The following is a 27,521-nucleotide window of genomic DNA, read 5'->3' as shown; positions in this document are numbered from 1 at the left end:
GTGTGTGTACTGTGGGTTTGTTCTTGAGACCGGGTTTATGTGACCCTGGTGACTTGGAGAGACACAGGTTTCCTAACCATGGGTCAAGGTACAGCTTCCTGCCCTGTAGATGAGGTTGGGAGGGACACGGTGGCCGGCACTGGCTGTCAGTGAAGAACATCCACACTAAGAGCATGTCAGTTGCTTTGCACACGGTAGAGACACTGTACATTTTCCGGTCCTAAGACTTTTGAGATGTTTCTCTGGATTGACCCAGAGGCCTTCCCATGATAACTCAAGAGCTCCTGTGGGCTGGGGCACATGTGCCAAGTACACAGAGTACATAATCTCAGTTAAATTTTCAGGCACTATGAGTGAAATGTATTGTCCCCATGAGGAAAATGGGGGCCAAAAATGTTAATTAGCTTGCCAAAAAAAAAGCCAGGCAGTCCAGCTGGCTCCTGAGTCAGGAGCACATGATGGCTGGAGTTGAGTGGCACAGCTCTCATTCTCACACTCAAGTAACCAAACCCTGTGAGAATGGAAATGGGGGAATCTTTCAGAGAAACCGTTTTGTTTTTCTTTTGGGTGTTTTGTTTTGTTTTGTTGAGAGAGGGTCTTATGTAGTTCCATCAGATCTCAGATGTGATATGTAACCAAGTATGACACTGAATTTAAGCTCCTACTGCTCCCACCCTCCCCACTTTTACACGTGTGAGTCCAGTGGACTCTTTCTTTTTGGTTAAGACAAAAGTCTTACCCTCTAGTCCAGGATGACCCTTAAACTGGGGGCAATCCTGTCCCAGCCTCCCAAGAGCTGAGATTATAAGCATGAGCCACTATGGCTGGCTCCTTTGGGCTCATTTCATACATTAAGTATATATAATGGGCTTATCACATTATGTATTTTATCATGTTGACTTTATTACCATCTCGTTTTCCCCTCCCACAGATCTCATTTTCCCAACTAGTCCCTCTTATACTTCATGTCTTTTGTGTGGCCCAGTGAATTTAATTAGGGTTACTTACAGGAGTATGAGCAATTTACCAGTGGCCACCCTTCTGAAAATGTCTCTCCCTGAGTGACCAGTAACTGCTTATAGATACTGGGGGAAGGGTGGAGCCCCAGGACCCTCTCCCAGCTTACTATAATTTCCTCAGTGGGGTATGGCCTCACTACCCACTTCCCCAACAACTTTTCATCTCAGAACTGAATTTAACATTTTCATCCAGGAGCACTGTACACAAGCCCAGACTATGAAGGGCACTGGGGTGGCATAGTGTCACACACATTAAGCTACTACCAGCCATTTGTTTACAAAAGGCATATAATGCCCCAGGGCAGACTGGGTCCTCAGGACTAGTCAGCCTGGCATGGTGGTTGAGTCAGTTGAGGAACCTAGAGCACAGAATGCAGGCTTCCTGCTGGCTTCTGGTGACACAACATGTAAATGCAGACTGCAGCAGAGCATACTCTCCATGTGAGTCAGTCTCCTCTCTTCCTTTCCTCCCCTCTCTCCTCCCCTCCTCCCTCCCTCTCCCTCTCTTTCTATGTAAGAAGAAAAATAGTCAAGGAAGGATTTGTCATAGACAAAAAAGGCTGTCCTACTTTCAATCAGATGTTATGGTTTGGTAGAAGATTTCAAAAGCTCTACCAATAACCAGGCCCATAGCTTGCCTAGGGAGACAAAGGAGAAATTACTGGAGACTGCACTTCGCACCTCACACATACTAGGCAAACATCCCACCACTAAGCTACATGCCTATGTTTCTTTTATTTTTTTATTTTAAGATAAGGTCTCCCTATTTTGCTCAGGCTGAAACATGACCTACAGCAAAGGCAGTCCTAGAGCTTATGATCTTCATCATGCCTCAGCATCCCTGGCTTCAAGGCTATTTTTGGCAGTGCCTTTGGCTATTAAGATAAATAAGCTGGGTGTGGTGGCCGCTGCCTATAATCTATTTTATGCTTAGTTGGGTAAAAGAGTGCAGGACTGCTGGCAAGGGCCGGGCCAGCCTAGCCTACAGAGCAAGTCCCTGTCTCCAAACAAAAAGTCCGACCTGCAACAGTGATTCTCAATCTTCCTGAGGCTGGCACCCTTTACTATAGTTCATTTTGTGGTGAACCCCCCCCACCACCATAAAATTATTTTCATAGCTACCTCTTATCTGTAATTCTGCTGTTATGAATTGAAATGTAGTATGTTTTCTTATGAGATCCCCGTAAAAGGGTTGTTCAGTGCCCCCCGCCCCCACAAAAGGGTTATGACCCACAAGTTGAGATCTGCTGATCTAGATAATTCAGCTGAGCCAACTAGTTTTCTCCCAGCCACAGCTAGCCTCTGCTGTTACCTTTGTTATGTTCCTAGAGCACACCACTGCTCTGAGTCAGGGGCCTCGATCTACACATGAAGGTGTGATGAAAGAGCAGGTCAACTTAACTGGAATGGGATGATTCAAAACAATGTCCTATTTTGAAGTATAACCCCAAGCTTACTCAAAAATGCTGTCAGTTTTCATGTCTGTGCACAGTTCTGCACTTGACATATAAAGCACTCGAGACTTAAATGAATGTTTCATATTAACAGGCAGATTTAATTCACTCTTAGAGCGTAGACGAGCAAAGGTGGAACTAATCCCTGGTTTTGGTTTTTCGAGACAGGGTTTCTCGGTGTAGCCTTGGCTGTCCTGGACTCTCTTTGTAGACCAGGTTGGCCTTGAACTCACAAAGATCTACCTGCCTCTGCCTCCCAAGTGCTGGGATTAAAGGCGTGCACCACCATGCCCGGCGCTCCGTTTTTGTTTTTTTGTTGTTTTTCAAGACAGGGTCTCTCTGTGTAGCCTTGGCTGTCCTGGACTCACTTTGTAGACCAGGCTGGCCTCGAACTCACAGCGATCCACCAGCCTTTGCCTCCCAAATGCTGAGATTAAAGGCACGTGCCACCACGCCCGGCCGGCGCTCCGTTTTTAAAGAGAATTTACTTAAAATTAATCTCAAAATTATCATGGTTAAAAAAAAAAAAACCTTTATTGAACTTCACTACCTTATTTTAGTTTAGAATTCTGTTTATTTTGAATCACGTAAGGCAAAGAACAGGGAGTGCTTTAAAATTTAGGACTTTTAAGGGTCTGACCATGGCTCCTCTACTGTTCAGAGAAGGGTTATTTGTCTCACATACTAAGATCAGGGGCCAAACCTATCTGCACCACAAATCCTTTGTAACTTGATTTCCACATATGAACCTAAAGGACAGTAGTTCCAACAGCTCCTGTCAAACCCAGTTTCCTACCCTCTAACTCTACTTAGCTGTCTGTATAATGACTGTTTAATTCTCTAAGACCTCAAACCCAGCCTTCATCAGACTCTGAACATCTCTGACCATTTAAGTACATCTAGTCTTGTTTTAAGCCATAGTGACATTGGCATTTACTGTCAAATGTGCTTAAAATAGATCCATTCTATGAGACAACTTTTATCCTAAAACAACCTCCTGTACTACGTACTGAGGTTCAGGCAGAATGTTCAAGGTCACAAGCACTGTGTATATTCAGTAAGCAGTAGATGGCCTGTGGATAGATAAGCTGTCAATTTCTCCCCAAACCCTATTTACTTCTCTATTTCAAATCTCAGATGAATTGCCCTGATATCTGATATGAACCAGAGTAACAAATCCTAAGGGCACTCTCCTGAGGGAGTCACAGTATTGGCCTCTCTTGAAGGACCTCTTCTTAGGAGTTTTCACACTAATATACCATGCTGGTCACCTCATTTTCCTAAGATAGGAGAATGTCTGTCTGGCTTGTCACCCCTACAGGGACTAGTACAGAACAATCAATGCTTTATTATGCCTCTTTACATGTTGCTTTTCAGGAATATCTTCTGTGACAGTGCCTTAACTATCTCTTACCTACTTTGGTCTTTCACAGAGAAAGTATTTGGGATAGTTCCTAAATGAACTTAAGACTTAACTTACTGGTCAAATCTTAAGTGGTAGAAGAGGAACATCCTGCCTGAAATGTCACAATGACGCGGGACTCTCTAACCAAGCAAACAACAAAAGGAAACCTACCAAGCGCTTCTGAAAAAGGAGCTTCAAGAAACTAGGTATGGTGGCACAGACCTACACTTCAGTACATGGAGGCTGAGGCAGGGTGATCTGAGTTCCAGGCAAGCCTGGGACACACAGCAAAGAACTTTTCTAAACAAACAAACAAACAAACAAACAGGCATCTATTTTAATCAAGTACTTTTATAGTGTGAATGTAATAAACTAACATGCCTTTGATTTGTACACACACGCAACAAGATCGTTACATAACACTGAAATGTTTCCCAAGTGAACTTTCATTTTAATCAAATCTCCAAAGCATTTACTAGGATGACATATCTAATAAAGCCACAGGCGTCTATCAAGCAGTGCCAGCGTAGTATAAAAGTTAAGCAACTCATTAGTCGCCTCTCAGCCTTATGAACAGCCACATTTCTGGAGAAGATTTACATACAAATTCCTTGCCAAGAACCAGGATGTTACACCTCTGAAGAGCCTATGCAAGAAACAGCGTGCATTTCTTTTTTGGTTTGTAAGGAGACTAATAGAAATATATTAAAGGTAGCCTCAAATATCCAACAATCTTTTTTTTTTTAAAGATTATTTATTTATTTATTACATATACAGTGCTCTGCCTGCGTGTACACCTACACACCAGAACTCATAGATGGTTGTGAGCCACTATGTGGTTGCTGGGAATTGAACTCACCACCTTTGGAAGAACAGGCAGTGTTCTTTAACCTCTAAGCCATCTCTCCAGCCCTCCAAAAATCTTCTAACTTACAGTTTAAACCAAAGTTGTAGGAATGAATCCACAGGTCATTTTTTTTATATATATAAAGAATTCTCTTCACAGCACAGCTGTAGCTCATGTTAAAACACAAAAATGGTCCCTTTGTGCTATAGCCTTACAAATAAACATAATATTTATGTATATATATATATGAAAGCTCAGATTCTGCATCAAGCATTATTCAATCTTGCCTTTTGATATAAACTTGAATACAGCCAAATTTGCAAAGCATTCACTCCATAGTTTAGTTGACGAAATGTAGAAATGTAAAATGGATATGCATTTTAAGGAAAGGAGAGTTTATCAGCTTTAGCTGTGTTCTTGACACCCTGAGCTCAGCTGAAGTCCCGACCAGTGAGGACCAGGGGAGCCACAAGAGTCCAGAGGTAAAGGAGGAGGCACACCCAGCTGGAAGACATTTTGACCCACACAGCTAGCCACTTGCTGGATACCTTCTGGAACTTGGCATCAGGGCTAAGAAAACAAGAGGGAGAGAGGAAGATTAGTATCATAAATCTGCATCCCTCCCATTCCACTCACCCTGGCCAATACCAAGAACCCCCAGTAAGACTTAGCTGGCACTATTAACCCTAGTACTGTCCTAGTAGAGACTTGAGAAGCTATTTTTAGTTGTTATGGTCAAAGGATTCTGCCTCTCAAACAGCATTTTCCTTCTTGCAAACATAAAAGACATAACTATTCTTTCAGCAAGGTTCTGAATTACACTAATTACTAGCAAACTGGAAGTAGAGTTCTTGAAATGGTTTTTCCAGCCGGGCGTGGTGGCGCACGCCTTTAATCCCAGCACTCGGGAGGCAGAGGCAGGTGGATCACTGTGAGTTTGAGGCCAGCCTGGTTTACAGAATGAATCCAGGACAGCCAAGGTTACAGAGAAAAAAGCCTGTCTCGGGGAAAAAAAAAAGGTTTTCCTTAGGACATTAATACTTTGACCAGGTCACTTTAATATGACCTCTCTAAAAACACAGAAAAAAATTATCAAGGTCAGGTCGAATGGCTTTATGTCATGATTTTCTTTCTCAAATAACCTGTCTAGAAAAGCTACCAATAATTTGAGTGCAAAGAATTCCAACTGGGCTCTATTTCAAGCACAAGTTGGCAGATGCTTATAATCCCAGAGTTAGGTGCCCGTGGCAGAACCAGAACAATGTTTGAAGTAGGACCATCTCAAAGCTAGACTGAAAGGATATCTACACTGGATACAAACACTTCACTTCCTGAGACAGGGAAGGGCTCCGCAGTAAGGATAATTCAGACTGTCCAGGCATTGCCAAGGGCTGAACGCTCTTCCCCTTTGTCTGTGCCTCCTACCTGTACCAGCTGGTTATGGTCATCATGATGTACAAGGAAGCACAGCAGAGCATCAAGTGGAACAAGGAGTAGCTATACTGCACCCCTTCCTTCTCGTTGTCCACAGCCCGCCGTGGCTGTCCGTCTTCTTCATCACTGGCTCCATTGGTGGTATCACCAAGGATAACACTGTCACTCCCAGAAAGGGTCAGCTTGTTAACTTGGCTATTGCTTGAAGTACGGATGCTGAAAGTAATCCCAAGAAAGTCACGTCAAAAGTGAACCACTTTAGATGAAACAATGCCTTTATCCCACACCTAGTAGGTTATTTCTGGACTGTTCCTACTTTGGACACAGAAAGCCTGCTCAAAGCCCTGCACCAAGTTACAGTCTGCTGCCTGTTAATTACAGGACGGTACTCTTAGTAGTTGCTCGCCCATGGCTCAATGCCAGGAGCACGCTGCCCAGTGTGTTCTTCTACCACCCAAGGCCTCTGCTGTGCGTGTCACATGCCGGCCTCCCTCTTCCAGCTAACATACTCAGCCTTCCCTTCTCTGTCTCAGAGCCGCAGCCTCCTGAAATCCTTCCCTGCATCACCCCTTCCTAGGCTGCGTGATAAGTTTCCTCCCACTTCCCACAGCTCTCTAGGTGTCCTGCCCCAGCACTTGCCAATCCTGCCTTGCTTGCTATTCAAAGAACTCTAACATTAGCTAGTCATCTCTGGATTCCAGCACTGCAGATACTCATTAGAAGAACAAACGAGTTTACGATTGAATAAAAAAATACGGAGAAAGAACAAAAATTACATGATCATTTCAACAGACAGAAAAAGCACGTGACAAAATTTGGGTTTTTTTTCAAGATGAAAATACTCAAAATAAGAAGATAGACTTTTCTTCAACTGATGGAGCAAATGTCATACTTAATGCAGGAAGACAGAAATTAGTGCCCTTTGAGATCAACAACAAAGCAAAGATCCCACCGTAAAATTTACTATTTAACACTGTATCAGAACCTCTAGCCACAGCAACTAGACAAAAGAAAGCAAGCAAGCCACAACTGATGTCAGCAAGGTCCAAAATTCAGAAGGCAACTATCTCTATAACCAAGTTACACCATGGAGGACCAGTAATGTCAGCACGCAGGCGCTGATATAAGAGGATCAGGAATTCAATAATGTACATACAGGCAAACATACACACATACCCGCAATCCCACCACTCAGGAGAAGAATGCAGAATTCAAGGTCAGCCCAGGTTACATGAGACTGTCTCTAAAAAAGAGGCCAATAATTGATAGCTCAACAGGTAAACCTGATCTCTGTGTACCCTAGACAAGCCTGGAAGGATAGAACCAGTTCCTGAACATTATCCTATGGCTTCTGCACCATGCAGTGGGCACACATCCACACACTTGGGAGGTGAAGGACCAGTTAATAGGTTATCCTCGGCTATACAGCAAGTGTGAAGCTGGCCTGGATATGTCTCAACAACAAAAAGCCAAAAATCTTAAGAGAAAAAAAAAAACTGAGGACCAGCAGGATGGCTCAGTGGGTAAAGGTGCCTGCTGTTAAGCCTGATAAACTCACCTCAATGCCCAGGACTCATGTAGAAGGACAGATCCATGTACAATTTATCCATTAACCTTCATATGCGTACCATGGTGCAACTACTGCTCCCACATAAAATATATATACCAGATAAAATGGTTAAAAAAATTAAGTTAAATTAATGCATAAAGTGGAAGGATACTCCATCTAAAATGACAAATGACTAAAGTATCATGTACCAAAATGCTATCCATGGTGAAAGCAGATTCCAAATAAGATATTCTTATTTTGTATTTTATATGTAGTCTCTCTCATTATGCCAATTTATAAAAATAAATTTATCTTGACTAATTTGGAATATTTCTTATATTTTTAATATTTTCCTACTTAACTATTAATCTAATATACAGTATTATATAAAAAATGAAATGAGAAGATAGGTACAGATGAAGTCTATCTGTGGTTTTGTACTAGGGACTATTAAATTTACAAGTTTTTACTTAATCCAAAAAAATTTTGTCAGTTATTGAGATCACACCCAGGGCTTTGTACACACTAGGCAAGCGCTCTAGACTCTGACCAACACTTTCTGCCCAAATCATTGTATATTTTCCTAAAAGATAATTTTAAATATCCCTATTGTAGCCCATTTAAAATCAGATAGACTTTTTTATCCTTCTATACAAAGAGGCCTCCATAAGGCCAGGAGGAATTATGAGGCTGTTTTTTTTTTAAGTTTAAGAAATATACAAAACTGAGTAAGCAAAGACATGTAAAGGACTTTTCATTAAAAAAGAACTACATTGTTTTAATTCTTCACAGTGGTTTAAAAAACCACGTCACTCACTTTCATGAGAATCTTGTATTAAGCACCTCTTACCTAGAACTTACCTAGAATATATAAGGCAGACAACAAAGATACACAGCCCCCCAAAATCATCCAAATTCATAAAGTGTCCATTCTGTGATGGTGGAGTATCGGCGGGAGCAAGAGCAGTTGAATTTGCTGGGGACACAGTTGGTGCAGTGAAATGGGTAATGATGCTCATGAGGGAGGGGTTGCAGGACCGGTCTGAAAATGGAAGGACTTGTTATGATTAGTTACAGTGCACTCCTGTGCCAAGACAGAAGCACAGGGCTTGTCTACACAACATTTAGCTTAGAAGAACTTGAAACCCAGCAGTCAATACTGCGTTTGTGTCACAATCAATGACCTAGCTTTAGAAAAAATACTATCTCAAGTTTTATAAACATCCATTATGACTTCATTGGTTTTGTGAAGTGTAATAGTGTTTTAGCCAAGTGCTCAGACTTTCCAAACGGGAGCTTATCCCTATTTTATTTCAATTATCAGCACCAGGATCAAGGATCCTACAATAATCATATACCTTTTTTAAAAGTCTATTGAATTTTTTTTATTGAACAATAATTGCTTAATCATTGTTAAATACCCTCTAGTTATTTCTGCTAGAAACTGTAACATCAAAGTAAAACTTAAATAAAACAACTCTAATTTTAAAAATAAAAATAGGACTAAAAAAAAAAAAAAGACTCAGTGAAGCCGGGCGTGGCGACGCACACTGTCAGTCCCAGCACTTGGAAGGCAGAGGCAGGTGGAGCTCTATGAGTTTGAGGCCAGCCTGGTCTACAAAGTGAGTCCAGGACAGCCAAGGCTACACAGAGAAACCCTGTCTCGAAAAACAGACAAAAAGACTCAGTGGTTAAGAGCACATGGTACTCTTGCAGAGGACAAATTCATTTCTCAGCACCTACACTGGAGATCTGGCACCCTCTCCTGGTCTCTGAAAGCACCTGCACTCAGGTGCATATACCCAGACCTGCACATATATACATAATTTAAAAAAAAATTTTTTTTAAGAGAAAAAGAACACCAGGCATGGTGGAATACACACCACTCAAGTAACAGAGGCAGGAAAATCTGTGTAAGACCAGCCTGTTTACACAACCAGCTCTAGGGCAGCTGTGACTACAAAAAAGGGGACCCAATCTCAAGTCCTTCTCCACTCAAAAAAAGAAAACAGAAATTCCACCAAAAGTCGAACAAGGTCACCCTTGCCCACCACTCTAACTTAGTCTAGGTTAGAAAAGGCCTAGCCTATGCAAAGGACTGCAGCCCTTCTGACAGCCTGTATGAATAGGTGTGAGCAGACAGGGAGAATCACACATAAAAGGTATATATCTGAAGTCTACTGTCAACACTGGGCATTTACAAGTACTTTTATTGTTGGTGTCACATTTGCTCTAGCTAGTCTGTATACCTACCGAAAGAGTAGTTTTATCAAGAGGGTCACAACATTTCCTTACCAGGTTCATTGGTCATGGCTGACCATGTGAGGTAAAGAGTGTACAGAGTGATGATGGAGGACTGTAGGAGGCCAGAGCGAGTCTGATGTTCCTGTGCAATCAAAACAAAAACAATGCCATATGGATTGCAAGAGACAATTGTCTGAAAGCCTATGTGCCTCCCTAGAATGCACTGAATTGTTAGAAATTGAAAACTTTATTCTTCCTGACAGTTAAAGGCGACAGGTAGCCCTTCAGTTTGAGTTAGTTTACAAAATAATAAGGAAGACAACGCATCTACTGCTGGTTTGCAAAACCATTTCACTATCTTTTTTTTCCCCAAGATTTATTTACTATGTATACAGTATGCACCAGATCTCATTATAGATGGTTGTGAGCCACCATGTGGTTGCTGGGAATTGAACTCAGAATCTCTAGAAGAGTAGTCAGTGCTCTTAACTGCTCTCTGAGCCATCTCTCCAGGACCCCCCCCCCTTATTTATTTATTTATTTATTTATTTATTTATTTATTTGGCTTTTCAAAACAAGGTTTCTCTGTGTCGCCCTGGCTGTCGTAGAACTCACACTGTAGACCAGGCTCACAGGTCTCTGTGAGACCTCAAACCCACCGAGATCCGCCTGCCTCTGCCTCTGTAGTACTGAGATTAATAGCATACACCACCACAGCCTGTCTTTCTAGACTCTTTTATTTGGAGAAAAATCTGCTGAGGTATACCAGGCGCGGTGGTGCACACCTTTAATGCCAGCACTCAGGAGGCAGAGGCAGGCGGACTGATGTGAGTTCCAGGCCAGCCTGGTCTACAAAGTGAGTCCAGGACAGCCAAAGCAGAGAAACCCTGTCTTGGGGGGGGGGGGGGGAATCTGCTCAGGTCTACCACAAAATAGCTAGGTGACCCACCACTTCTTGGAAACTTCAGTTTTCTTTGCTCTTAGTATTCTTTTTTTCTGGATACTATTGCCCAAACTCAAACCTGCTTCAGCTTTAAGCCTTGCTGGGGCTGGAGACTGATCATGTCCAGCTAGTAACTGAATGTGAGTTAACATTTTTTCTTTTTGAGACAGGATCTCATGTACTCCAAGGCTGACCTTGAACTAACTAGGTAGCCAAAGATGATCTTCAACAACTAATCCTGATCTTCAACAACTAACACTTCCTGAATGCTAGGATTAGTCACATGGTACCTTGCCTGGTGCTCAATCAAACTCAGGGCTTCGTGCAGGCTGAGAAAATGCTCCGCCAACCAACCAAGCTATAGTCCAGCCCCTCATGCTCTTTAAAATATACATATTCATTTATTCTGTGTGTGTATGGTGGGAGGTGGACCAACAAGAGTGGAGGTCAGGAGCTGGTTCTCCTTCCACTATGGGTTCCAGGGCTGGTACTCACTGGGGTCAACAAGCAAATGCCTTTATAGGCTGAGCCATCTCAGGTACTTCCTCATGTTTTCCTGAGAAAGAGTCATACTACGGTTTTCTAGACTAGCCTCCAATTTCTTAATGGATCATAACACTTTGGCCTTTGTGGAGGAATGTTGAGTGAATGTATCAACCATCAATAGAGCTCTGTTTAGTCAATCAGTTGGGCAGAAGGACAGGAAGTGAGAGGCGGGGCTTCCTAGAGGAGGAAAAAAGTTTGATGGTTGGAGAAGGAAGAGGTTTTTATGACCGTTGGAAGAGGAGGAGGAGGAAAGAAGGGGACTTAACGAGGACCGGCCCAGGGGTCATAGTGGCAAGTGCTTGGAATATATGTGTGTTATAAGGTTTAGAGTAGTTTGTTTAGTTTATAAGTAGATTAGAATCAGCTCAGACTCTGCCTGGCAAGGTGCTGGCAGCTTTAAAGTACGTTTCAGTCTCCCTGTGTCAGTTATTTGCTTTGTAGGCAGAACGGATACAAAATACTATAACAAGCCTTAAAAGTAGCTGGGACTGCAGGGATATACCACAAATCCAGTCATTTTTCTCACTTAAAAAAGAAAGAGGGGGGAAAAAAAAAGACCATCTGCGCTTATAGGCATACCCAACTATACTCACTTTAGTTTTCTTACATTGAAGATAATTCTCTTAAATTTTCTTTTCTCTCCTTCCTTTGGTCTACAATTCTAGTAGCCCGAATTGGCCTTCATTTGCAACAATCCTCCTACCTCAGCCTCCTAGGTTTAGACTAGCTCTCTCACTTTTTTTTTCTGGTTTATTTTCAATCATGTGTGCTATGTGTCTGAGCACTTGTGTGTGGGTGCCCTTGGAGGTGATGAGCCACCTAATATGGCTGCTGAGGACTGACTTTAGTACTTTGGAAGAGCAACAATTGCTGCCAGACTCCTTAATTTTCTCACTTTTGTAAAAAGTATGTATGTTGTGTGTGTGTGAATAAGGACAGATGTATGCCTTGATAAGTATATGGAGTCAGAGGACAATATAAATATAATGATCAGTCCTTGCCTCGTCTTCTACATCTTCAGCACTACATCTACCAGACTAGCTGGCCATGAGTGTCCATGGACTTGCATGCCTCCACAGCAGGAACCCTGAGATTACTGACATGCACTACCACACTCAGCTTTCTTTTAAAAAAAATTATTTATTCACCTTACATGCCGATTGTGGCCACCCTCCCTCCTCCTTCTCCCCAACTCTCCTCCCCTAGTCCTTAGAAAGGGGGGAGCCCTTCTCTTCTACCATCTGACCATCATGACTGCCTGTATCCTCTTCTTCTGTGGCTTGGCAAGGCTGCCCCACCTGGGGGAAGAGTTCAACAAGTGGGCAGTGGAGTCCATGTCAGATTCAGCCCCTGCTCTCCATACTAGGGGACCCACATGGAGACTGACTGCCTATCAACTACATCTGAGCAGGCGGTCTAGGTCCTCCCCATGCATGGTCCTGGGTTGGTGACCCCTGGGCCCAGATTTGTTGGTTCTGTTGGTCTCCTTGTGGAGGTCCTGTCCCCTCTGGGTCCTTTTATTCCAACTCTTCCATAAGTCTCCTTGTGCTCTGTGCAAAGGTTAGCTGTGAAAATGCCGAGGTTTTTATATGCACTTTGGGGACCTGCCCTGTGCTTGGTGCTTTATCCACTAAGCCATCTCCCTAGTCATAACTTACTCTTCAAAGCTGAGCATGGCTCTGATTCCAGCACTAGAGAGAAAAAGAATCAGAGTCCAAGGCCAGCCTGAGCTACAGGAGACCTTGTCTTAATTATTGATGTACATCACCACACCAAGCTTCAAGTTACCTGGTTTGGAACAGGGATTTTTTTCTTCTATTTCGTTTGTTTGCTTTTTTTTAGTTTTTCGAGACAGGGTTTCTCTGTGTTAGCCTTGGCTGTCCTGCACTCACTTTGTAGACCAGACTGGCCTCGAACTCACAGCAATCTGCCTGCCTCTGTCTCCCGAGTGCTGGGATTAAAGGTGTACGCCACCACCGCCCGGCTTTTTTCTTCTATTTCTATTTTGTTTATTTATTATGTGGAAGGATGTGTGTGTGTGCCACAGCATACATGTGAAGGTGGTCAGAGGACAACATACGGGGAATCAGTCCTCTCCATCCACCCTAGGGGTCCAGGGGATGGAACTCAGGGTATTCAACTGAATAACAAGCACCTCTACCGACTGAGGCATCTCACCAGCCCCAAGTTACCTAGTTTTTAGTCTTCAGTAAACGAATGTCATTATGATACATGGAACTCAACTGGGCAAGAAGGTCCAGAAGTTCAAATTCTAGACTGTATAGTGAATACTAGGCCAGCTAGAATGATAATGTGAAAGTATCTCAAAGTATAAAATTAAAAATAAAAATCAAGAAAGCTGGGTTCTCGGGCTGGAGAGATGGCTCAGTGGTTAAGAGCACTGCCTGCTCTTCCAAAGGACCCGGGTTCAATTTCCAGCACCCACATGGCAGCTCACAACTGTCTGTAACTCCAAGATCTGAGACCTCCCTCCCCCCCCCCGCACATACACCAATACACATAAATTAAAATTAAATAAAAATTTAAAAAAAGATGGGCTGTCAATTTCACATGCCTGCTTACTAAGTTATAATTACAAAGACTTAAGCATGACACGGAAAAATATTTAAGTAGCTAAACATAACTTCACTAAAAACAGTGCCTGGAATTTAGGCTTCTAACATTAATACTAAGTTTTTCACAGGAGAAAGCAAAGTATCTCCATACCTGAATTTTGGGGAGGATGGATACAATAGAAACCGCAACACAAAAAACCAGGTTAAGGCTGATGAAGACCTTGTTTTCTGTGCAGCCATCGGGTTTGGTGTAGAAGATGTAGAGCAGCACGGCAAAGATGATGGAAAGGATGTAAAAGAGGCTGGTAAAAGACAGCAGGGCTGCAAAAGGGGAGGATGGTATGAGCATCCACCATTTGAATAATTAAGACCAATTTTCTTCCATGCTATACGAGTGAAGAGATTTAATACATTCCTATGCTGAGCAATAAGCCACAGTAAAATTTGAGATTGCCCCCAAGTTAAAGTTTCATACTGTTTTGAAACTATTCACCATTAAACCCCAAAATCCACTAATAAAGTCATAACCTGGATTCCCCTAACCCGGTTTCATGGGTCCAATGAAAAATATTTGGTAACTCTGGTCTGAATAATCTCTGAATTACGTATTAGATGTGTATGTAAGTTTTTCTACATGATCCCTGGTCTTTCAATAGCACGGTTCAGGGTCTGGTACAGCGTGGGAACACCTGTAACCCTACCTAGCATGTGCTCAAGGCTAGCCTCAACAACACAGAGCTCCTCTTCTCAAGGTAGGCATGGACAGTAACTGTGCCAGGGACGATGTCTGGAGTAAGCAAAACATCTCATCTGAGACAATCTCATTCTACAGCCACTGGCTACTTAACCCACCTCCCATCAATCCCTGGTCTAGGAAAACTTCATTTGCTACTTTCAAATATCACAGAAATAGTCCTTTCCATTCACATGATAACCAATTGGCTGTGTAACAGAGGTGATTACATTATAAACAGAGAGGGTCCAATGACTGGATGCACTATGCTCATCTTCCAGCAATGCATTCAATTTACAATAGGCATGGCCGACAAACCCAGCTTTTTCAAAGGCAGCTATAGGGGTTGGAGCAAATGCTCAGTGGTTAAGAGCACTACTGGATGCTCCTCCAGAGGCCACGGTTTCAGTCCTGGGGAATCTGAAGCCTTCTTCTGGCCTCTATAGACACTGCATGTATGTAGTGCACAGACAATTGCAGGTAAAATACCCAAACACATTAAAAAAAAGAGGAAGTCCTACATTGAGAGTTTATATATTTAAAACTGGAGACCTTATTACACACCTACTTAAGGTAGCAGTAAGACTCTAAAGTGAGTTTAGATACGTACCAGCATACCAGAACCTTGGGTTTCCTTCTTCCATTCGATTTACCCATGATTCATTCCAGGAGTGAGCCATGTCTACCAAGAGCACCAGCTGGATCAAAATGAACAAAGTGGCCCCGAACATGCCAGCCATAAACCAGACTGTAAACATAAAAAGCCGTTATTTTTCTTTTTTTTCTTTAATTAATTTATTCTTGTTACATCTCAATGGTTATCCCATCCCTTGTATCCTCCCATTCCTCCCTCCCTCCCACTTTCCCCTTATTCCCCTCCCCTATGACTGTTCCTGAGGGGGATTACCTCCCCCTGTATATGCTCATAGGGTATCAAGTCTCTTCTTGGTAACCTGCTGTCCTTCCTCTGAGTGCCACCAGGTCTCCCCCTCCAGGGGACATGGTCAAAGGTGAGGCACCAGAGTACGTGAGAAAGTCATATCCCACTCTCCACTCTACTGTGGAGAATGTTCTGACCATTGGCTAGATCTGGGTAGGGGTTTAAAGTTTACGGCCTGTATTGTCCTTAGTTTGAGCGGGACCCCTGGGCCCAAATCTGCCTATCATAATGTTCTACTTGTAGGTTTCTAGGACCCTCTGGATTCTTCTACTTTGCCATTCTCCCATGCTTCTCTCATCTAGAGTCCCAGTAAGATGTCCTCCCCTCTGTCCCAGTTTCCTGTTAAGTGAAGGCTTTCGTGGGACATGCGCCTTGGGCTAATATGCAGATATAGGTGAGTATATACCATTTGAGTCTTTCTGCTTCTGGGCTAACTCACTCATTATGATCATTTCCAGCTCAATCCATTTATCCACAAATTCTGGGAATTCCTTGTTTTTAATAGCTGAATAGTATTCCATAGTGTATATGTACCACAGTTTCTTTATCCATTCTTCTACTGATGGACACTTAGGCTGTTTCCATGTTCTGGCTATTATGAATAAGGCTGCTATGAACATAGTTGAGCAAATTTTCTTGTTGTGTGCTGGAGCATCTTCTGGCCTCATTCTATTCTTGTATATTCTAAGGAGTGGACTAGCTGGGTCTTGAGGAAGCCCTATTCCCATTTTTCTGAGATAGCACCAGATAGATTTCCAAAGTGGCTGTACTAGTTTGCATTCCCACCAGCAATGAAGGAGTAAAGAACTGTTATTTTTCAACATAAAATAACATTTCAGAATATGACTGCTAATATTTATAGGCAGACTTCAACTCAGGTAAAAGAGGCAGTAAAGACATTCTGTCTGCAGCAGGACAGTATGATTGTTATTTCAAACTTACAAGTATTGAGGAATGTCGTGCTGGATTTCATCTCTTTAGAAGCATTTTACATTTATTTATTTGTGTGTGCACATGCACACATCAGGTAGACACCAGAGAACAATTTCTGTGAGTCAGTTCCCTCCTTCTAGCAGTAGAAATACAGGGGTCAAACTTAGGCTGGTCATGGGACTTCGTGGCAAGTACTTTTTACCCTCTGAGACCTTTTGAAACTTGTTTTAGGCTGGGAGGTGGTGGGATACTGCTTTAATCCCAGCACTCGGGGAGGCAGAGGCAAATGGATCTCTGTGAGTTTGAGGCCAAAGCTACACATAGAGAAATTCTGTCTTGAAAAACAAAATAAAACTTATTTTGGTCTGTACCAAAAGGAGCCTAGCGAAATGATCCACAAGAGATAGTTACCAACAACCATGCTAATTAAGCCAGACCAAGCAAGGCATGGTGGCACACTCCCTTAATCCCAGCACACAGTAGGCAGAGGCAGGTGGATCTCTGTGAGTTTGAGGCCAGCCTGTTCTACAAAGAGAGTCCAGGACAGCTAAGGCTACACAGAGAAACCCCATCTCGAAAAGCAGGGTGAAAAAAGGCCAGACCAGGAGTAGGTTGTAAGTTAAAGCCTCCAAAACGTCTGTTGGTGCTGAGGCTCAGGGGTACAAAACCATGATTGTATCAATGTTTGAGTGGAGTTGGAGTAATAGCTATCTTTTTGCAGAGCTTAGCAATATTTTCCAGATACCATATGACAATTACTTTTTATTTATACTTCCTCTAATTATTTTAGTTTGCACAAAAAAACTTTTTTAGGTTAATACATCTGGACCATGGTCAGGGTCATGGACAGTGAGCATGCAATGCCAAGCTAGATGCGGCTATTGGGGAGTGAAGGCTGAGGAGTGTCTGGGCAGACACAAAAAAGAACCAGGACAAGATGCTGTTACTTGTCACTTCACTAGCACTTCACACTCCAAATAACTCCATGAGACTTTTCCTTTACTTTAATTGGGAAGGGGAAAACCACATGGGAAAGTGTCAGATGTCACCTGTTGCCATGTCACAGAAGCAAATGAAGACGGGGAAAAGGCAACATGAGAATGTTAGGTCTTCATGTTGACAAGCCCTCTGTTGAACTTTTTCTTATAAGATTAACTATTAAACAGTACAAAAAATTAACATATAGTTCCAGAAAAGCTGATCAGTGGATTAGTTTTAATCCATCATTGTCTTAATATGTAGTCATACAACTGGACATAATGTTGTAAAGGCCAGTCCTACAAATCAGTAACGGAATTGCAGCTCTTCCTCAATCACCACACAGTTGTACATGTCAACGCCTCAGCAGTCAGTCATACCTGAAGTGAAATGGCCCCCAGGAATGTAGAAAGATCCAACCATGATCCCAATAATGGCAGCAATCTTGAAGAACCAAAACCTGTTAAAATACAGAAATATACCTATGAAATGATCATTTTCATTCTTTTTTTCTTTTAATGCATGCTTTACCTGCACCTACACTTGCAGGTAGGAAGAGGGCATCAGATCCCTATATAAATGGTTGTCAGGCACCATGTGGCTGCTGGGAATTGAACTCAGGACCTCTGGAAGAGCAGATAGTGCTCTTAACCGCTGAGCCATCTCTCCAGCCCCATAGTTTTTATTCTTACACTGAAAAAAATGCATTTCTGGTTACAAAAATAAAGCTTAAATAGCATTTGCAATATAAATGTCTAGGCTTGCTTCATTTGACTTGAGTCTATTCCACTCAATATTCCATACAAAAAATATTAAACCAGGCCTGTGACACATGCCTGCGACCCCAGCTACTCAGGAGGTTGAAACATGAAGATACAGCCACACCCCCACACAGTATAAGCAATGTTATACTGGTCAGCAGAAACAAAGCTGAGACTCATAACCCTTCAGATGAGCTTCATTAAGAGTTATAGCTTCACAGGCAGAGGCAGCCATGAAGAGACAGCTATTATGGATAGCAAGATGGAGATCCTAAGGGGAAAAAAGCCTTCAATTCCCTTCAGTTCCCCCAGATTATGAAGAATAACAGCATCATATGATGGGACTCTGAAGGAAAAATTCCTGGAAGACAGTGGGTTATTGGGGAACTTGATTGGGGTGGGGGAGGGGAGGAGTGTTGCTTCAATACTCAGTCTATGAGTGACTTGGCATTTGGGCTAGTAGTCACAAGGCACGATGGCACTAGATAAAAATAAATGTACAATTCAGGGATGGTAGGTATGGCTTGCTAGTAGCTAAAAGTGGGCGGAAGGAAACTAAGCTTTGCAAAAGCTGCAAGGTCACAGCATGTGCTGCTTATCAACTCTCCTGTGAGAGCTGGGGGTTGGTGGAGTGGAATGGCAGAAAGCAGCTAAAGGGCTGTAATCTAACATTAGCATGCAAGACAAATACACTCATGAATAAATTTAAGCGTCTTCTTAGTTTTAGCACATTAAAGATAATGCCTTTTCTAGAATTACAAGTTCTAATGGTGAGAGTCATACATGGAGAGTCATAACATTTATATGAAAATTAGCCCCTAATCCTCCATTTACAAAATTGGACATAGATACCATGTCCTTAGTCAAAGAGCACTTGGCAAACAGGCCAGGACCACACATGACTTGTCTATAACCTTTACTACTGTCTTGAGCTAGATATGGTGGCACACCCCTGTAACCCTGCTAGGGCGGTGGAGGTGTGAGGAACAGCATCTCAGGCCAGCCCGGGCTGGTGAGGCCCTGTCTTAAAAAGCCCAAACCTACCAACCAGCCAGTGTGGCTTGCACAGCGGAACATGAAGTAACAAGCTTAAAGAACTGAACATACATGAACTTTAATCCTATCTGCAACCTTTTGCAGCTAAGAGATCTTAGGAAAAATATTTAACTTCTCTGAAATTCAGTTACTATGTCTATTAAAAAACACAGAGATTGCTAGGTGGTAATAGCACATGCCTTTAGTCCCAAGACTAGGGAGCCAGAGGCACCCAGATCTCTGAAATCTAGGCCAGCCTGGTCTACAGAGAGTTCCAGGACAGCAAAGGCTATCCAGGGCAACACTGCCTCAATAAGTAATAGATAAATAAATTTACAAAGCTCCCACCAGCTTCCAACTGAGAAGTATATGTGAGAGAGGAACTGTGGTTAGAAGGGGGACACAAGAGAATAGATACATCAGCAGCCCATATAGTCCCCCCTTCACTGCTTATCTTACTTGTATGCTATGTGTGCATTCGTGTGTGTGTCTACGTGTCTCAGGTACACACTTATCTACGAATGAAGAAAATATGCAGAGTCTAAGCAATGTGTCTGATCTATTTTTCTTTTCTTTTCTTTTTTTTTTTTTTTTTTTTGGTTTTTCGAGACAGGGTTTCTCTTTGTAGCCTTGGCTGCCCTGGAACTCACTCGGCAGACCAGGCTGGCCTTGAACGCACAGAAATTCGCCTGACCCTGCCTCTCGAGTGCTGGGATTAAAAGCATGCACCACCACCGCCTGGCATATTTTTCAAGGTAATAAAAATCTAGGAACCTGAAAGCTAGGGGGAAAAAAGACAACCTTTCATGTACGCATCTGACCACTGCTTCCACCCAATAGCAGCTTGACAGCTGTAGGAGAGTAACCACACACTGAAAGACAGTCTTACGTACCCATTGTGTATTGCTGCTCTGGGATCTTTACTTGTTTTTACTTTTAACATGAGCAAAAAGAAGGCAAAGAAAAAGATGGCCACAGCAAAGTTGATCCGATATACAGCTTTAAAACCGACCAGGACATCACAATCTTTCTCTGCCTTTGTGTCAGCCATCTTGATTTGAAATCCTCCTTCACAGAATCCAGGAATCTGAGGAGGCAAGGAATTTCAATGCCATGAGAATATCAACATCACAAAAACGCTACCTCACTACAGAAGCAGGGACTTGTTTAAAAAAGAAAAAGAAAAAAGCCCCCTTTCAGCAATTTCAGCACTATGAGATTTCTCTTTGACTTCCAATTGACTCAATCTTATTACCTAAGAAAATAAACAAATCACATTTAAAAAAAAAAAAAAAAAGGATGGAGAGATTGCTTAGCCATAAAGAGCACTTGTTATTTTACAGAGGACCAGGATTCAGTTCCCAGAACCAAAATGGTTGCTCACAACTGTCCATCTGTGCTGGAGAGATGGCTGAGAGGTCAAGAGCACTGTCTGCTCTTCCAAAGGTCCTGAGTTCAATTCCCAGCAACTACATGGTGGCTCACAGCCATCTGTAATGTGATCTGGTGCCCTCGTCTGGCTTGCAGGCATAGTACATGCAGGCAGAACACTGTATACATAACAACTGCCCATCTGTAACTCCAGTTTCAGGGGAGCCAATGCCTTCTTCTGACCTCTAAAGGCACACATGGTGCACATACATACAAGCAGGTAAAACATCCAAATGCAATATACATACAATGAGTGGTAATGACAGTTAAGCCTGTAATCCCAAAGTTTGGGAGGCTCAGTGAAAAGACCACAAGTTCCAAGCCAACCTGGACTACAAGATCAGTTTAAGACTAGCTTGGGTCATTTAGCATCAAGCCCTTCTCTGAAGACAGAGTACAGCTCAGTGATAGGACACACGATGAGGCTATGGGGAGGCTATGAGTTCAGTCTTCAATTAACCCGTCCAACATTATCTCCATTTTCCCACAGAATTTTTCAGCTACAATGTAAAACTTCCAAAATAAAGGACTAATGTAGGACTAAGGTTTCCTCCAGAGCCCAACACTGCTAGCTCTGACTTCTACATCTGCAAGTGGACTAATGCCTCATCTTCTGTGTCCTGACTACAGCCAAGGATAATTTAAACCAAGTGTGGTGACACATACCTGGACTCTCAGTACATGAGCGCTAAAGGTAGGAGTACCAATCAAGAGGGCAAGGGCAGCCTAAACTACATGTTTAAGTTAAGTCTAAACTACAAAAACCCTGTTTCATAGTAATAATTATAAGAACAACAATGTTACAAGCCCTGAGTTACTGGGGCTGGAGAGATGGCTCAGTGGTAAGGAGCATTTGGTTCCCTTGCAGAGGATTGGGGTTTGGATCCCAGCACTCACGGTGGACTCATAACTATCCATAACTCCAGTTCCAGGGGATATGACACCCTCTTTTGACCTTGGCATGACCACGCACACATTTGATGCATATGCATACACGTGGACAGAACACTACTCATACACAGAAAATAAAATAAATCTTTAAAAAGGTATTTAAAATTATCTTGAGTATAATAGCAAAAAATAACAATTGTAAGTACTGTAAATACAAAAAGTAATAAAAAATAATCACATTGTAAGGCGCTGTAACGTCTACTTACCTTCTTCAGCTCAGTTTGTATGCCTTCTGTCATCATGATGCAAGACACAATAGTGCCAAGGATGAGAATAGAAGCATAGATGAGCCGAGTTACAGTGGAATTCTTACTGATGGGACAGCAACCACACAGCAGACATGATGCACCACTACAGAGGCATGGAACCTGTAAGAACACCACCATGGGCCATAAGAAGAGCTCCTTCCTTCACGGCTGTTGTAGAACAGATGAGGCAAACCAAGATTTGGTAGTTTTAATAGAATCCCCTTTAATATGGCACATGCCTATAATCCCAGTACTTGGAATACAGAGACAGAAGGATCATGAGTTCCAAGCTACATGGGCAACAAATCAAGGCATAGTAACACACATGTGCAATGTCAGCATTAAAGAGCCTTATGGGAAGAGCATCACAAGTTTGAAGCCAACTGGGACTACATAGGAAGTCTATCTCAATGCACAAACCAATACAACACAAAGCGAAAAATTGAAAGGTTTTGGGGGCCAATGTTATTTCTACCACTTTAGCAGATTATGTATCTAGCCCTAGTTTTCTTTCTGTAAAATGGACTCATTAATAAAATACTCCTCCCACTGGGCGTGATGGTGCACGCCTTTAATGCCAGCACTTGGGAGGCAGAGGCAGGTGGATCTCTTGAGTTCGAGGCCAGCCTTGTCTACAAATCAAGTCCAGGACAGCCAAGAGTACATAGAGAAACCCTGTCTCAAAAAAATAAAATAAAATAAAATACTCCTCCTTTAGACTTTACTACAAGAAACAAGCCAACCACAATGCCAGAAACATAGGAAGAGCTTTCAAATTACTATATTCACAAAGAACATGTTTTGTGTAAAAACAATATAAGAAAAACACAAACAATTCTACTTTTTATTTAATCATTAGCTCCCAAACTGATGTCTCATCATAAGGCAACATTACTACAGTCAGGCGTGGTGGCTCATGCCTTTAATTCCAGTACTTGTGAGGTAGAGATGGCAGCTCTCTATGAATTTGAGGTCAGTATGGTATAAACAGTGAGTTCCAGGCCAGCCAAGGCTACACAGTGAGGCCCTGTCTCAACACGGCCCCTCCCCTAAACAAGACAACATTATGTGCTAGTTAGAAAACCACCTGACTTGTCATGGTTCTTGACGTTATCAAATCATAGTACAAGAATGGGCTAATGCAGATTTATAAGCAACAGCTAGTAAAAGTGGATGACCAGAGCTGCAGAGATGGCTCAGCAGTTAAAGGGCACTTGTTGCTCTTGCAGAGGACTGGAGCTCAGCTCCCATTAGCCACATGGTGGCCCACAGCATCCCTCACTCCAGTTCCAGGGGATCCAGCCCTCTCTTCTGACCTCTGTAGACACCAGGAAGGCAGACGGTGTACACACATAAATGTAGGCAAAATACTCTACACATAAAATAATCTAAAACATTTAAATACAAAAACAATGGATGACATGGTCATTTTTATACCTTTCACAGATGTATCAGGCTTTTGTATTAGAGCAAGCTGAATTAAAAACCTAGTTCTCAGCCGGGCGTGGTGGCGCATGCCTTTAATCCCAGCACTTGGGGGGGGGGGCAGAGGCAGGCGGATCGCTGTGAGTTCGAGGCCAGCCTGGTCTACAAAGTGAGTCTAGGACAGCCAAGGCTAACATAGAGGGACCCTGTCTTGAAAAACCAAAACAAAACAACAACAACAACAACAAAACCAAAACAAAACCAAAAACAAACAAACAAACAAACAAAAAAACCCAAAACCAAAAATCACCTAGTTCTCTCAGATATAAAATGGGCTTAGCCAGGTGGTAGTGGTGCATACCTTTAATCCCAGCAGAGGCAGGTGGATCACTGTGAGTTTGAGGCCAGCCTGGTCTGCAAAAAGAATTCCAAGACAGCCAAGGCTACACACAGAAACCCTGTCTCAAAAAACCAAAGAAACCAAAAAACTAAAATGGGCTTAATGCCACCTATGATCTGAACAAGTTCACTGTGTGAAGAATGACATGTCCAGAATATAAAGTAACCAGCATAATTCCTGACTGAGAAAGGGCTCAACATAGCACACTATGTCCAACAGGAAAAGTGGAAGTACGCAGCTAGCCTCAGTCCAGAAGAGCCAGATTATAGTTCAAATCTGTCAATGGTATAATTCAGGTGCTTTGAGCAAGTCACCGTGGTGCAGGCAGGCCTAAAATCTCTACACTTGAGAGGCAGAGGCAGAGGCAAAAGCAGCGACAAAAGATGGCCACAAATTTGAGGCCAAGCTGGTCTACAAAACACACTCCAGGGCTACCTGCAACTCTATCTCAAAACAAAATTTTCAAGATCCAATGAGACTAACGTCAGAAAAAGGTTTATAGACTGATCTGCAGTGCAGGGAAAAACTAGACAAAGATGACAGAACTGTGTGGAACTACTCTAAAATCAAAACAAGGTTTATAGACTGATCTGCAGTGCAGGGAAAAACTAGACAAAGATGACAGAACTATGTGGAACTACTCTAAAATCAAAACAAGGTTACTTTTGCCTTAAAGTCTGGTCAACTAAGGCCCCTGCTGCCTCTGAGCAGAAACACAAAGAGTTAACCTTAACAAGCCCCGGATGCAATTTATTTTAGGGCATCCAAATAGCACTGTAAAAAAAAATCCACTCCTGCCAGCGTATGGCACACACCTTTGATCTCAGCACTGGGAGACAGAGGCTACTGGATCTCTGTGAGTTAAAGACAGCCTGGTCTACAGATCTTCCAGGACAGCCAGACCACACAGAGAAACCCTGTCTCAAAACAAAAGAACAAAAACCAACTCCATTCCTTTTTTTTTCTCTTTTTTCTTTTTTTGGAGACATGGCCTCTCTAAATAGCCCTGTCTATGCTGGAACTTGCTCTGTAAACCAGGCTGGGCTAGTCTTTACTGCCCACCTTTGCCCCCAGAGTGCTAGAATCAAAGGCATATGCCATTATGCCCAGCCTACTCTACTCTTTAATGAGTAGTTTCAGACTCGGCTTGAACCTTGACCTCTAGTAACTCCGGTCTATCATGCAGATCGTTAATTCAAACAAACTGCTCTGTGAATTTTATTTCTCAGGGAAATAATAAAAATTCTGCCTAACAATTAAGAAAGAGCCTCATATAGTTACCCTCCACCACTACTACACTGCCTTGAGCCCCTTAGAAAGCCCAGCAGTTAGTGTCCATTGTTTTGCCTGCAGCAGCTGTACTACAATGCATCTAATAAGCTCTCTATTGTCGCTTCTGTCTTTGGGGGGTTATTCACATACCAGGCATTATCAGCCTGTCAAGCCAAAGAAGAGTAAAAACATCAACTTCAGAAGGCAACAACCCTGAGACACCATAGTGTCAGAGCTGTACTGTAGCTTCAACCCACTGCTGTTGCTTTAAAACCTATCTGCGGTGCTTTGCTATAAAGTTTCAGCAAACCAACATACCTATTTACTTCTCTGCATCATAAATATCTTGAGGGGAGGCTGTACTTAACACCTTTGCATACTGTACAATCTGCCTATCTACTATATCCCTATTTCATAAAAGGAGAACTCAACTCTTACTGTTGCTCAGGCCAAAAACCTAGTCTCAAAGCCTCCCTCATCTGACTTAAAGGACCAACTTCTAGAAAATGAGGAGGGCGTTTTAAAGCTAGGGGTGAACCGCTTCTCATCCCAGCTTAAAAGTATCTATTCCACTCATGTTTTCAAAAGACAAAAATCCTCGGCCTGACACTAAAACCTTTTGCCTTTTTGGGTAGGACCCCAGCTCTCCCTGAGTATCCCATGCTGGCCTCTCTCAGGCCTGCTTTAGCCTCCAGAATACTGGGGTTACAGGTGTGTAATTATCCTGCTCTTCCTCTTTCCCTCCTCAGACTACAAGCAGCAAGATCTAATCACCTGCCTGAGTTCATCGGCAACAACTCAGTCTTACACACATACACTCTTTTCATGAAAAAAAGGAAAGCCAGGCGTGGTGGCACACTTCTGTAACCCAGGCACTCAGGATGCTGAGGCAGGAGGATCTACAGTTCCAGATGGCCTGGGCTACAAAGTGATATATCCTGTCCCTATAATAACTTGAAGCATTTTGTTAAAACAGGCCAGGTTTTTTTTGGAGGGGGGGTGGGCTCGCACCTGTAATTCCAACACTAGGTAGGCTCAGGTAGGAGGATTGCTGCAAGTTCAAGGCCAACCTGGACTACAAAGTAAAACCTTATTTTGAAAACAGTGAAGGCCAAAATCTTTTGCTAGGAGTGGTGATACACACTGGGTCTCCCGAGTGTTGAACTAACAAATGATCTGCCATGCTTGGCTCGCCACAGCCTTTTCATTTCCTGTTATTATCTCATTCCACTCTTGAATACTAAGCCCCTACTGGGAAAAAATGAATTAATAATTAAGGAGTTTCTAGATTATAAATGCCTGGATAGCATCATTTTAAATTTTCGGTTTAAACAACGGGGGGGGGGGGAGTGAGAACAAGGTATCTCCGACATTACTTCTACCCCAACACATGTCAGAGACATGAGCAGAGGCTGAACCTTTGATTCATTACATCATTTCGGGAATGAGAAAACATTAGGCACTGGTTCAAGCTACCAAGCTCGTCTGAGGCAGATCTGTTAGATTATTCGGTCTGTTCTCTTTCCCAGATCATAAAATTAACTTTAAAAAAAAAATGTTTTACAATTGACAAAGCGGAGAGGAGGAGAGGAATACTCGGAATGCTAGAGTGTTTGATCCCCAAATATTTAAGCCGCAGGGCTTCTAATTAAAGAAACGGCTACAGCCAGTTCCCTTCTGCACCCGAGCTGCAGCGGCGCTGACTTGAAATCCGCGTTCCCAAACCCATACTGCGTAGCGCTGGCATATGCCGAGCTGTGAAGGAAGGATGACTCCAGTGACCCTAAATGCATGACGCCACCTTCTACCCACTCACGAACCCCCGCCTAGTTAGGAACCTCGCCGCCGCCCGTCCTCCGGAACCCTGGGTCCGGAAGCTCGCGAGGGCGGGGCGTCGAAATTGTAAACAATGGCGGCCCGGCCTCCCGCGACCCTCCGCCCACACGGAGAGCCAAGCCACGCCGCCGCACACGGGGACGTCGCCTACCGGGGCCTGGATTCCAAGCAAGTCCCCCCCGCAGCCCCGGGCCTGCCCGCCTCCTCTCTGCCAGCCTCAGAGAGACTCGGGCCTGCCTTGGGCAGCCTGACAACCATTCCCCGCGCGCCTAAGGCCCCGGAGGACCGAGGCCTCGGGACTCACCCAGCTGGCGAGGGAGAAGACGCCCAGGACGGCTCCCATGGTGACGCTTGGGGCCGAGACCCACCGCTCGGAGCGACTCCCTGTGCGGTGTCTAACTGCCGGCTGAGGTGTCGCCTCAGAAACGCGACGATTTCTCAAGCCCCGGAAACTGGGCCCGCCCTAAGCCGGACGCCCAGGTTACGTCATCGAGTGGCCCCGCCCACGGCCCGCAGAGGGGGGAGGAAGGCGGAGCCCAGCACTTGAAAGGCGGGGATATG

The 27,521-nt window shown here is 43.3% G+C and overlaps 1 protein-coding gene across 1 annotated transcript; it reads right to left on the bottom strand.

The window, feature by feature from the left end:
- Positions 1-4,209: 4,209 nt before the first annotated feature.
- On the bottom strand, positions 4,210-27,423 carry SERINC3 (serine incorporator 3). Its single transcript, XM_084776203.1, has 10 exons — positions 27,265-27,423; positions 21,986-22,147; positions 20,291-20,484; positions 17,982-18,061; positions 15,361-15,498; positions 14,169-14,338; positions 10,004-10,094; positions 8,570-8,750; positions 6,151-6,375; positions 4,210-5,295 (listed from the first exon to the last, which is right to left on the bottom strand). Exons 1-10 carry the CDS (start codon positions 27,301-27,303, stop codon positions 5,157-5,159), a joined length of 1,419 nt encoding a protein of 472 aa, XP_084632329.1. The 5' UTR covers positions 27,304-27,423; the 3' UTR covers positions 4,210-5,156.
- Between the last annotated feature and the right edge of the window lie 98 nt (positions 27,424-27,521).

This window comes from Acomys minous, assembly GCF_964271855.1.
Source record: "Acomys minous genome assembly, chromosome: 3".
NCBI classification, from domain to species: domain Eukaryota; kingdom Metazoa; phylum Chordata; class Mammalia; order Rodentia; family Muridae; genus Acomys; species Acomys minous.
This window is presented reverse-complemented; position numbering and strand designations above follow the sequence as displayed.